Here is a 14,228-nt window from a genome sequence, read left to right as displayed (position 1 = left end):
GTCAATGATCCTGGTTATATTCTGTTTCTTAAAGAGTTTAGAAGATTCAGGGATGTTCATTTTAGTCTTATACTTTCATAACTCAATGTTATGTATTTTCTTTTTAGCTATTAAAAATTTCATAATTACATATTAAAATTAAGGTATTAGAAGAATAAATACTGTATAGTAAATGATCATTGTCTCTCTGTAGCGAAATTAAAGGGTATTTTCACTTTTTGTATTATCCATCTTTTTTTTTTAATAATAAATTTATTTTTTATTGGTGTTCAATTTGCCAACTTACAGAATAACACCCAGTGCTCATCCTGTCAAGTGCCCGTCACCCATTCACCCCCACCCTCTGCCCTCCTCCCCTTCCACCACCCCTAGTTCGTTTCCCAGTTAGGAGTCTTTCATGTTCTGTCTCCCTTTCTGATATTTCCCACACACTTCTTCTCCCTTCCCTTATATTCCCTTTCACTATTATTTATATTCCCCAAATGAATGAGAACATACAATGTTTGTCCTTCTCTGATTGACTTACTTCACTCACGGAATATTACTCAGCTATTAGAAATGACAAATACCCACCATTTGCTTCAACGTGGATGGAACTGGAGGGTATTATGCTGAGTGATGTATTATGCATTTCTAAGTCTTGTATGTCTTTTATAATGAACATGTTATATTTTGTACATAGAAAAGATATTGATGATTATAGAAGGTAAGCACAAATGCAAATTTTTTTAATGTGTTGCTAATAAAGATGGTAACCTTGAGTTACATGCTATCCTATTAAACTGTAATGAACATTAAGGAGGGCATGTGATGTGATGAGCACCAGGTGTTATATAGGACTGATGAGTCACTTCTGAAACCAATAATACATTATATGTTAATTAATTGAATTTAAATAAAAAGTTTTAAAAACTTGTGATGTCAGACTTAATACTAAAGATACTTGTTACTGAAAATCATTAGACTTGATATTTATTTTCCTTTCAGATGATCAGATAAACATCATTATATTTCATCAGAGTTTTAATGCATCCAAATTTGGGTTAGTGTTTTCGGTACAGGTATAGCATATAACTAAATTTGAAACTAATGATGACCTTTGAGGTCAAAGACTATTAATATATGCTACATTGTTATAGATAGAGTACTTTAGTATTCACTCATATGTTATACTATTAATTCCAAAAACCATTCACACTAAGTAAAAGTTTGTAGGTTGTGCAACAAATATCCTCTGTTTGCATGACACTTTCATTTTTAGAATTATAACCAAATGTAAATGTTTTATTTTGAAAAAGTCAGGGTAAAGAATATAAACATTATAATTTTAAAGGAACAAAATGTAAATTCTTTGGCCATAAAACAGTCTTTATGGTAATTTAAAATGTAGTTAAAAAATTCTAATATGTAAAGAATGTTAAATGTATTAGAAGTATATGATTGATATAATTGTTCATGAAACACTGGCTTTCCATGTTACCAATTTGACACATACTTCTTGGGTTACAGTTTAGAAGCTTTTGGTATCTTCATTTTTATGGTAGAATAAGTATGTGTGAATGTGTGTACATATGTATGTGATTAGACAAATATAATAGTTATAGAAAAGGCTTTTTGACATCTATTTTCCTTATGTGACTATACAATTTAAAAAATTGCATGACATTTATTCCCTTTAGATTTTTTTTCTCCAAATGAGTGCTCTAAAAATGTCAGTTTGAATTAAAACATAATGTTTGGAAGAGATAATTTATTTATGTTCTTGATGTAGATTTCAATAACATGCTGAGTTTACTTGGGTTAAATTTTTCCTTTATCACAAAAGAAATTGCTAAAAATATTTGGATTTTGCATTATAGAAAATGGTGTTAGAATTGCATAGAATAAAATAAAGTGATCCTTTCAATATTTCTAGAAGAGTACTGGATAAGCACTACATGTTTTTAACTAAACACAGTTCATATTTGGTTCATAAAATCTAAGTGCTTTTCTGGGTGTTATATGTTGCAAATTGAATTTAAATAAAATTAAAAAAATCTAAGTGTTTCTATAGATGTTTCAGCTTAAATGGAGGTATATCCCTCTTTTCTATAGTATGAACAATTGGCTAGATTTCGTTCTTGTAGGAATTATGTGTTATTAGTGGGTTCTTCCTGCTTATAAACTTAGTAAATTCCCTCAAAAGAGATAAATTATGATTAATAATGTTTCCCAATTCCAGCTTTTCTATGTAAAAGTTAATCATTGTCTAAAGCAGTTGTTTATCGACTTTATAAGTTTGAATCAGACAGAAATCCCTAACCTCTATATATAGATCTTATTCTCCACTTATTTCCACATCTGTTTCATTAGTTAACTCACAACCCTCCCTAAATTTCTGTATTCACTGCTGGGTTTGAATTTACAGCTGTAGTTTATTTTCTGATGATGATGATTAGTGTTCATTAATTTAGTCAATATTTATTGAACACTAGCTACTGTCATGGGCACTGTTCTTGACATTAGAATATAATGGTATATAAAATAGACAGTCCATGTCCTAATGGAGCTTTGCATTGGGTGGAAACAAATAGCAATTGAGATCGATATATAATTATAAATTAAATTCTGTGAATGGAATATAAGGAGTGCTTTAAAATGGGGGTTTGATTGAAATGGGAGATTCATGAAGGCCTCTTTAGCATTTGAGAACTGAAGGCTTAAGTAGTAGTTAGCCGAGCAATGAAAAGTGTAAAGAAGTTTCCTTACCTGGTCTGGCTGGTATACAGTGACAGAGAAAGGGGAGGGTAGTGTTGACATAGGTGATTTATTGGCCATGTGAAGGATTTTGCTTTGTGCCCAGCTAAGGATTTTAATTGGAGTAATAACATGATCAGTGTGTTTTTTAAAGAATCACTTACTTGGCTGTCAACATAGAGAATGATTTACTAGAAGGCTAAAATGGAAGCAAGATGTCCAGATCAGCATTTGTAGAGATTCAGGCTGGAAATGATGGTGACTTGGAAGAAGTGAGTACTGTCATTGGAGAGAAAGTTATTTAAAAATAGAAGTCTTGCTAACGGTGACACACTTTGTGTGTGTCTCTGGCTTAGAATGTTGACCTTGTCTAGTAGAAAAAGAACTAATTAATATAGATGGAGTTAGGGTTCTAGATATTGCCAATAAATTAAATATACACAGACAGCTTTTATATGAATGAAGGAAGTGATGGGAATCTTAATAAGATAATAGTTAAACTACAGAAGAAGCTTTCATTAAGCAGATGGTGAAAACAACAGTAAACCACAATTTGTTAAGTATTGCATATCATCATAGTGATATTTTTATTGTAACTAATGCTTTTCACAAAGATGTGTGGAATTAACATGCCACTGTTTTGATTAACTGTCTATAGAATTTTCATTTAAATTGCTTGAAAAGATGAATGACGAGCTGTGGGAAATTCAGTTTTGATTTGAAATCAGAATTTTTTTCTTACTGAATAGTGAGAAATCCCTATAATTTGATAAGAGTTCTCCAGTTCATTTTCTTTTCCCATATTCTTTTCACTCTCCCTTGTAGTTGTCGTTTTTCCACCATTTTTTAGGGTGGGAGTTCTTCATGAATTTATTTGTCAAACTTAGTATCTAACATTTATGTACATATTTTTCATACTACAAAGTTGACAGAATTATGCCATCTTGCTGAAGGGAATGTCCTGTATCATTAATGGCTATTACACAGGACTTTATGGTGTCCAGATTGTGTTTGAATGGATACATTTAAGAAATACCGATTCATTTTTTGGATTTCACTAGCTCTCTTAAATACTCTGAGAAAATAATTAATAGGACAAGTATAGGCATCATGTAACATCTCAACATGTTGACGACACTTGACACTTGAATCGATAGTAGTTTTAATAAAATTAAATTCCACAACACTACACAATAGATACACATTGTATTTCTATTTAGCACCTTTTCAGCTCTCAAACAGAATAATTGTTACATATTTGAGTTTTAAAATTTTACTTATCATTCAGCAGCTATTTATATCCCTAGCACTCTGGTATGCTGACAGGAAGTAGGGTTTAGGGTAACAATTTGGCTGTTTATTGTTCTTTAAATAATAGTGAAATAATATTATGTTTGCATGTGTATCTGTTTGATATTGCATGTGCAACTTTTTTTACTTTGTTCAGTGAAGAATAAGAAGGTATGTGAGGTTTAATCAGGGCCCTGACAGTGTTCACCTGAGTGATGGGAGATAATGGGAATCTAAGAATTTTAGAACTTGAAAGAATCTAAGAGACAGGTGTAAGTCAGTTATTTTATTTATTAGGGAAGTGAGACCCTGAAGACTAAGTATACCTACCCAGGGTCACACAGCTAATTGCAACTAACTGTCCTCTGTTTTCTGGTTTGATTTTAGCGTTTTGTATAGCAGAGAAAACCACTAATAATAATAAAAGAGTGTTTATTGAGCTAATGCTTATCATGATAATTTTTAATAACATGCTTTATTTTAAGGTGTGTATAAAACATGTTTCCAGTCAAGAGATACTTTATGCTCATATAGCCACCATTTAAGCAATAGAATGTTGTTGGCACCCCAAAAGGCCTAGTTCCCCTTTCTACCATGTGTCCCTACCTCCTTCACCACCTTTCATACCTCCAGAGGTAACAGTATCCTGACCTTTATTGCAATTATCTTATTTTATTTGTAAATATATGTAGCCCTAAATGTTAGAGTTTTGCCTAATTTTTGAACTTTTTGGAAACCAAGCCGTACTATGGATGCTTTCTTGTATATTGTCTTTCTTCAGTATCATATCTTTAAGACTCATCTGTGTCATGTACATATTTGGACTTTGCTCATTTTCATTATGTGGATATGTTACTATGCATTCTGTTATTGGTAGACATTGGGGTTGTTTTCAGCTTGGAGCTATTATGATAGGTGCTTCTGTGAATCTTCTTGTGCATATATAGCTTGATGTACATATGCAAGAGTTCCTTTCAGTATATACATAGACATGAAATAGATAGGTCATGGGTTAAGCATAATTTCAGTTTTACTAGATTGAACCAAATTGCTTTTAATGATTGTAACTGTTTACGTGCCCACCAGTGATGTATGGCTGTTGTTCCTCTAACATTTGGTAAGGCCAGTGTTCTAAAGTTTTTGCCAATCTTATGAGTGTGTAGTAGCTTCTCATTTTGTTTTAATTATTATGTTTATTAATGTGATTTAACACTTTTTAAAATACTTTTATTAGCCACTTAGATGTTCTTTTTGTTGAATTATGTATTAACATCTCTTAGCCATTTTTCTTTTAGCTTTTTGACTTTTTTCTTACTGGTTTCTAGGAGTTCTTTATGTATTCTGGGTCTGAGCCATTTGGGAATTGTATAATTACAAATATATTGTCTTTTCACTCTTTTTATACTGTGTTTTGGTAAATGGAATTTTAGATTTTAATGTCGTTGAATTTCTTAGTCCTTTTTTTTTCCAGTTAATGTTTTTTTGTGTTACAACATTCATTCTTACCTCTCTCATATTCTCTCATGTTACCTTCTAAAAGTTTGCAGTTTTATCTTTTATGTTTGTATTTAATCTACCTGTAATTGATTTTTGTATTTGGTGTGAACTATGGGTCTAATTTCATTTTTTCCTCTTTATGGCTGCCTGGATTATTGCACATTTATTGTCTCAGCACCATTCACTGAAAATGCCTGTATAAAACTGCGTTGGAGTGCTACCTCTATCATATATCACTTGTGCACCTATGTGAAAATATATTTCTATGCTTTAAATTCTTTTCTGTTGGTTTATACGTCTCTCTGCCAGTTCCACACGGTCTATCAATGTTGCTTTCTTTACATGAAGTCTAACTGGTAGAGCAGGTTTTTCTGCTGTGTTCTTCAAGAATACTTTATCATTTTTCCCCTTAGCATTAACATATAATTTCAGAATCAGCTTTATGAATCACACAAAAAAACCCTCTTCAGATTTTTACTGAGATTACATTAATTCATAAGTCAAATTTTGAGAATTAACATCTATGCAGTACTTTTTATCCTGTGAACATAGTGTATGTCTCCTTTTATTTAGGATTTTGCTATCTTGCTCTATAAAATACAGACTGTAATTGAGACAGTGATATATAGATATTTATAAATCTACATGTTTGGTTCAGTTGTACACAAAAAGTCAAATAATTAGTATAAATGCACCCAAGTCTTAGAAGTTCTGATACTCTGAAACACATAATTTCTTACTATTAAGGTAACTTGTACTCTTTATTGTTCACAGGAACATAGCAACCTGTTGTTAATTAATTCTTTTTTATGTCTCTCTGCACTGTCATAAAATCAATTAAACATTACAGATTAAGTCACACACATGAAGAAGTATTGGAAGATGAGAAAATATGTAGAAAACATTTGCCAGGTAATATTATCATGCAAGTTCATGCAAGAAATAAATTTTTTTTCTTTTAAAAGTGACTTTCAAAAATACTTAAATTCTTGGTCTATTTTTTGTTATATGGTATTGTATGGGGATGTTTTCAAGAAATATCTAAAAAAAAAGAAATATCTAAAGATACGGATATAAAATCTAATTATTTTATGATGATGGCACTTTCTAATGATGCTCAGATCACGTACTTCAAAGGTAAAAGAATAAAAACCTAGTATTTTCCTTGTCTATAAATAATATCTTGAGTGAAAATATTTCTACTTTTTTTTTTTAACCTCCACAGGCTTTTAACTCTAGGAATATTTTATTCACCTGGCGAAGTGACCTTTTTTTTTTTTCTCCTGGTATTCAGTAAAACCTCTCTCTTCTTCTCTCTCCTGTTCCATAGCTTTTCTTCTTCCATCATGTAAAAGCTGACTTCTGGCTCTGTCCTAAATTCCACCTCATTCCACACCCTTGGTTAGGCTGTTCATCTGGATGTATTGTAGTAAATCTGAGAGCTTCACAGTTATTCATTAGATTATGAAGAAAGAAAGCATTGTGAATTACCACCGCCACCATCCTGATCCCCAACAGTAGCATCAGTACAACCACCTTCCTCACCATCTTTGCCTGTATTGAGCACTTACTGTATGGCGTGCATTGCTAAACACTCCCTTCAGACTAGCTCCTCAAAGCAGTCATCCTCTGAAGTTGTCAACGTTTTAGGCTCTGAGAATTCAAGAAACTTGTTGGAAGCTACCCAACTATTATGTAGATTTAAATTTAGGTGTGTCTAACTTCCCATCTCATGCTTTTAGTTGTTTATTGTTCCTTCCGGAATGCATCCCAATTCATACACACTATTTTAATTCAAAGTTACAGAAGAAACAAAAGTTTTTAATAAATAAAATGTACAATTTAATTCAGTGAATTTTATTTTATTTTTTTTAAAGATTTTATTTATTTATTCATGAGAGACAGAGAGAGAGAGAAAGAGACATAGGCAGAGGAGAAGCAGGCTCCATGCAGGGAGCCCAGTGTGGGATATGATTCTGGGACTGCAGGATCACACCCTGAACCAAAGGCAGACACCTAATCACTGAGCCACCCAGGTGTCCCTAACAGTGAATTTTAAAATAAGCCTTATCTGGCAAACCAACTGATGAAGCAATGGTATAATATATGCTTTATTTCACACTTAGGCTAATTTATGATTCATTTTTCTATAGCCATTTATGAAGCCATTATGGCTTCTGAAACAGTACTGCTAATTGTTGAATGAGGTTTATCTTTGGTGAAAAATGTTTGACTAGCAAGACATTATAAAATTGATTATTATTTAGATAAGACTAGTTCATAAGTCAGTTTCTCATATCCTGAATAAGTTTCTAATTCAAGTTTCTTGATAAAGGATATAAACTGATATAAACCTAATGTGAAAGAGTGCATATCTATAAGTGTATTTAGGTTGGACATTTTGAGTTTCAGTGGATATAACATAAGTTAGTTTCTATAGCATTGTTCAACAGAGACTTGTCTTTAGTAACTGTTGTTGGAAAAACTAGGATTCGGGACAGCAGAAAGTAATGCAGAGACTTGTAATCTATAGTGACATTCTTTTTCGACATTGTTTGGTGGTGTAAAGTTTTGTTAATTTACCAACATTACTCTAAAGTTATTGTCAATAATATTAAAGAAGTTTTATTTTCATGCCTCCATTAATTCTTTAAAGAGGAAGCTTATAAATTCAAATAAATATTTGTTTTATTGAATTATGAGAGATTATTATGTTTCAGTATTATTTTCAATTTTAGGAAAATTCTGTAAATTCAGAATTTTTAAAGAATAATCAGGACTAAGAACAAGGAGATCGAAAGATTACTTCAATTCTTTGATCCCATGAATTTTTGTGTTTGTACTTTGCTTCTGGATATATTTCCATACCCACAGTTCCATTGACTTCAGATATGGCTAAATTGGGAGTTTTGTGAAAGACAAACTGGCAGATTAGATGTTTTTCTTAACAAGATAAATCAGTGATCAAGATATTTGGCTAAATTTGTGAGTTAGTAGAATTTTAATTTTGTATCATTATTTGGAGTTGCTAAAATTTGAAATTTGTAAGTGCTTAATTTTCAGGCTTATCAATTGTGTATTTGCAATTTTAACATGAAAGTTTTTGTATTTTGGAGAATTAACACCTAACTTATTTCTCATTTTGATGTATAAATTTTAAACCAAAGCTATTCTACAAGTGGAGGGGTTTTTTTGGAAATAGGTTTTCCCAGAGAAGTTCCGTTATGAAATGACATTTCTCAGGCCAACTCAGAAAAAAAAAAGAAAAGTAACTTGAACAATCACGTATTTAGGAAGTAACACTAATATTACCATTTTATCTATAACTAATGCCTGTTTCACTTTTATTTTCATCAAATTTTCTGTGTTTCAACATTAGTCCTGAAATCTCTACGAAAGAATTTTGTAGGCTTCAGAGTGTGGCAGTGCTGGATTAAGGCATGGATACTGATGTTTGTGAGTAACTTTCATACTGTGTAGAAGAAGACCCTTCCTTCTATATCATTGTTTTAAAACCATGTTCAGAAGAACCCTACAATTCTTGAGAGTTGCCTCAGTCTTGCTTTCCAGAAGACTAGCTTTGTTTTTATTTGTTTCATGTTTTGAAGTTTGCCTAACCTTTAATTATTAGCTTGGTGATAGAGTTCTGCTCTTGAATAAGACTTTATAGATTCATTTGTCTGCTCTACCATGACTGATTTTAGAACCTTGAGTTAGTTACTTCACCTTCTGTGCTTTTGTTCTGTCTTGAGTACAATGGAGCTCATAATAGTACTTACTTCATAGGGTCTTTGTGAGTATTAAAAGTGACAGTATGTGCACATTATCTGGTAGGGCACTTAGCGTCTAGTAAGTACATGAAACTTTGAACATAAGTGGCTAAGTCTTTGTTAGAACTGGCAACTGTCTGATGCCAAAGTTAGACTCTTACCACTATTAGATCATATTGTTGAATTAAACTGAGGGAATGAAAGGAATGAAGGGGATTGAAAGATTAAGGCTAGGGGAAAAGATTTAGTGCCTCTCTTTCAGAGGTCTGCTCATAGGCTTAGATGATGAATCTTGCTTGTGGAAGGTCATAGAAGAAAGGCTGCTGAAGAAAGGAGGGTTTTTATGTGTGTCTTCCAGTGGTGAAGACTTTAGGATACTACTAAAAGGGAGTTTATTTCAGCCTATTCTAGACAAGAAGTGTTTCAGGATGCCTGGAAAATAGATTGCTTTTCCTAGAAACCTATAAGAAGGAGGCTGATCAAGTGATTAGAAGGTCTTGTGATTCTTAATAATTGAGAAACACAGTAATTTTATTTAGTAATGAAACTTGGCTTAAAATAGCCTTAGTACAGATAACAAGTAGTCACCATCAAATTATAAAGATAAAACATTTGTGAGGCCTGGAGGTATGAATTAAAGTTTTAATTTTGAGGTCTTTTTTTAGTTTATTTTGTTTGACAAATGAATTGACTATATTATAGTAAATTATTTAAAAAATGCTTACATTATATTATGCAGGGAAGCCATGGCATGTTATTGCCTTGCATATTTACTTGTTTTGTGGCCCTAAAAGCTGTTACTAAACTACTGTACATGCTATGTCATCCAGATTTTTAATGACACGTCACTTAACAAAAACAGCTAAAGTTTTGCTAGGAAGGAAACATTTGAAAAAGCCCTTTTTAAAGGTGATCAGTTTCAGACTGTTAACTAGGTATTCTTGTGTGTTAAATATATATTTAAGATTTAATAGGAGAGAAGGAAGGAAGGCATTATAACAAAAGAGTTTCCAGGAATTCAAATTTTAGCCAATTCAGAGAATCAATGGAAAAGATCTGATGCTAAATCTAGAAACAAGAATTGGAAGAGTTGGCTGTTTCTAAAATGGGAGTTATATTATAGCCTCACAATCCATACTGGTAGAATTCTAAACCAACCACTGATTTTCCTGTTCCTAAAGAAGTTACATCAAGAATAGTCAAACGACTTAAACCCAAAGAGAACTAGCTTCCAAAAAGTTCAAAATTACTGAAGTGTTCTTTGAGTCAGCATGGCTTTTCATATTTGGAAATTAAGTTTCTATGTAATAATTATATATCACTATTATAATAATTATATGATACATTAATTGTACTATGATATATAATTATAGTTAATATTATATATTATATATAACTTAGGATTGATTGCTAAAAGATAGGTTTTAACACCATTAGGTCCATCTATAAGAATTTTATAGGTGAGAAAGAACTGAGAAATGAAATAACTTGATTAAGATTAATTGATTAGCTATTATCAGGTTTGATATAATAATCCTGGTCTTTCAACAGACTCTCATACTTTAGTCAGATATTAATTTTTTCTTTTATTGGAATGGTTATTTTTGCCTTGGATTTTCTTGAATTTTTCTTTAAGACAAGGCACTTTCTGACATTATTTATTATGATGCCTGTGATTTCTCAAGAAGATGGATCAACAGTATTTCTTTTTGTTTTTGCTCATTTACCTACTGAATCAAGAGTGGTGAAGGTAAGATAGCACAAAAGCATAATAGACCCTGTGAGATCACATTAACACGCTCTAATAACATGCATATTGATGGTATGACAGATCTTAGTTACTTACACTTTTAAATATATCTGGTCCTGGAGAAATGATTTGTGAAGGACATTATGAAGTCTTCTAACCTTTGGTAAATTTCAGAATCTGAGTTTTTATATAGCCATGTGGGTCACAGTAAGAAGTGAAACTCTTCTCTGAAATAACAAACTTCTTTTTTATTTTTTAAAATATTATTTTATTTTATTTTTTACAAACTTCTTTTTTAAAAATCAAATTTGTTCCAGGGGTGCCTGGGTGGCACAATTGGTTAAGCCTTGACTCTTGGCTTCAGCTCATGTTGAGATCTCAGTGTTGTGAGATTGAGCCCTTCATGGGGCTCTGCAGTCAGCGCAGAGTCTGTTTGAGATTCTCTCGCCTTCTTCCTCTGCCCCTGCCTCCTGCTCACTCTCTCTCTCTCTCAAATAAATAAAATAAATCTTAAAAAAAAAGAAATAGAATCAAATTTGTTCCAATAAGCAAAATTTATTATGAACTTTGCATGTTTCCCAAAGTTGTTTTTGTTGTAATCAGAGATTTATTATCAAATTCTCCAGTTATAGACTTGAGTGCTGAAAGCAGTAGCTGGCTGTACTCTGTTTTCTAGTTGACCTGAAGTCATATCAAAGCTGTTAGTAATTACAGTTAATCAACATTATGAATTATTCTTACAGTTATGTAATCATAGGCTTTCTTTTTATCATTATACATCTTTCTGTAACCATTTGTCTCCATCTCTTTCCCTCCCTGCATCTATTTTCCGTGTTTTACTAAGTTGGTAGAAATGCAGAGTGATTTTAATGTATGATTATTTCTAAAACATTATCAGTTAAATATGCTGTAAAGAATGCTTTCCAAAACTAAATACATTCTACAGTAAATCTTTTACAATGCCAACTTTGCTTTTCTCCCTTTCTCTTCTTCTCTCCCTCTTCCTCTTTTTGAGGATACAAGTTGTAGAGAATTCTTGGAACAAAATGCATTCAGAGTAGAAGGACCATATGTCTCATCATGGGGAGACTGCATAAGTAACAAGGGAAGAAGAGGACTGAGGGACAAGTTTCCATTGTGAAGGGATGAGAGACTCACGTAACTTCAGAGGTGGTAGAAAAGGAGAAAGAACACCTGATTTTATTAAGTTGCTGTGTGTTAAGACATAGACACCACTACTTCATTCCACATGCTTATATATTTTATGAGTAAAAGCTGAAATTCTCATCTACCCACAAATCTTTAAATGTGATTCTGTAAAGAGTGTGGGCTAAGAATTTAGTTTCATGAGTGTAAGATTACTTGAGATTCATTTAATTAAAATAGGAATCAAAAGGTCAGAATGTTGACATTTGATTTTTTTTTGTCTTTCTTATGTCAGACTCTGTGTCAATCATCAGGTCTCTCTCAGCTAAACGTGTGTGTATGTGCACGTGTGCATACAGTCATACACCTGTCAATTTATATTAAGAAATAATGGAAGACTAAACCATAAAATTAAATTAAAAAAACCTGTCAGTTCTCCAAGTGATTAATTATTTTCACTTTCACTACAATGCATGAAGGTTTCATTTGTTCCATATTCTCTCCATTTGGTGGTGGTAGTCTTTTTGATTTTAACTGTTTTAGCAAGTGTGAAATGTTATCTCATTGTGATTTTAATTTTCATTAAGTCATATGAGCACTTTTACATGTACCTATTTGCCTTTCTTATATTTTCTTTTGTGAGGTGTCTTTTCATTCTTATGCCCACTGGGAAGGCGTTATTAGTCTTTTTACTTACAATTTGTAGAATTCGCATGTATTTTGGATATATTTTCAATATCAGATATATGTGTAAGTATCCTCTTTGTTTAACAATAACAATAACCAAAGGATATTATGTATGAAAGATACTGATACGTTTAATATTTTTTTTGAAAAAGGATTTATTTATTTATTTGAGAGAGAGAGAGCATGAGCGGGGTGGGAGGGTGGTGCAGAAGTAGAGGGAGAGTAAGAATCTCAAGCAAACTCCCTGCTGAGCTTGGAGCTGATGTGGGGCCTGATCTCATGACCCTGAGATCATGACCTAAGCTGAAATCAAAAGTTGGATGCTTACCCAACTGAGCCATTGAGCTTCCCAATGCCTTTAATACTTCTAAACTGGTGATTTTGGAAGGAAATTAACTAGTAGTTAAAACATAGACTTTATAATTTTAAATTTAAAACAAAATTATATTCTGTTATTCTGTTTTTTGGTTTCAGGTGCAGTTAAAAACTAGCATTTCTAGTCAGTATGTAATTCGGACGCAACCAACTAATAGGTGCCTTTCTACACTGGAATGTGCAGCTGCTGCTCTTTCCATTTTGGAGAAAAATAATTACATACAAGAGGTATGTCTTTGGAAGGTTATATATTTTTTGAAAGTAAGCATTTTGGTTAGATTTTATCTAGAAAATTTAGAAATGCGTAATTTATGAGATTTGCAACTCAGGTGTCAAATTGAATGTATCTGTGATAGAAATTTGTGTGCATTTATAACCTTCTTTCCCCCCTCTGGTATTTTTCTGTGTTAGTTTAGCATCCAGATTGCATTATTTAAATATTCATTCTAAGCTGTGCAAACAGCATTTGTAATAAGCTAAATTGCTTTTAAGTAGTACAACATTAAATACAGGGGTTTTTTGGTTAGATTTTTCTTTAATTATTTTGTATATTTCTTTTAGCATTTTGTTTTCTTAGACACAACTTTTTTCTTTTATAATTAAAAGAATATTTTACAGCAACTCTTTTTTCTATTGGTGCTTTTATTTAAGAAGGTGTACCAACTTTCTGTTTATCTTATTCACTGCTTGCTTAGTTAGAGTAGAAGAAAGATAATTTTTTGAGAAAAAAACACCTGCAGAATATGAAAAGGTTATAACCTGCAATCATCATTTTATTTAATTTCCATAAAAGCCTGATGATTTCATATATAATTAATAATCATAAGTAAAGAATAATGTTCATCGAGCTCACAAACAACACCTCCATCTTTTGGAACATGTAGGAAACTTTGCAGTTAAGGCAAAAGAAAAAAAAGAATAGCAAAATAAGATAAATTGTTAGACTTTTTTAATCACTGAAGATTTTTTTTTTTTTG

The 14,228-nt window shown here is 31.9% G+C and overlaps 1 protein-coding gene across 4 annotated transcripts in view; it reads left to right on the top strand.

The window, feature by feature from the left end:
* The window catches only part of DTWD2 (DTW motif tRNA-uridine aminocarboxypropyltransferase 2), a 106,913-nt gene that overhangs the window by 80,387 nt on the left and 12,298 nt on the right, over positions 1–14,228 (top strand). For all 4 annotated transcript variants that reach the window (XR_013387503.1, XM_077911302.1, XM_077911303.1 and 1 more), the window contains exon 5: positions 13,351–13,479. Coding sequence is in view for 3 of the 4 variants with exons in the window: in XM_077911302.1 (XP_077767428.1) it covers positions 13,351–13,479 (129 nt within the window). In the remaining variant the exon portion in view is untranslated. The remainder of the gene's footprint in view (positions 1–13,350; positions 13,480–14,228) is intronic.

The sequence above is a fragment of the Canis aureus genome, chromosome 10, assembly GCF_053574225.1.
Source record: "Canis aureus isolate CA01 chromosome 10, VMU_Caureus_v.1.0, whole genome shotgun sequence".
Classification (NCBI taxonomy): domain Eukaryota; kingdom Metazoa; phylum Chordata; class Mammalia; order Carnivora; family Canidae; genus Canis; species Canis aureus.
Note: the sequence above shows the minus strand (reverse complement) of the source record. Positions and strands in the feature narration are given on the sequence as shown.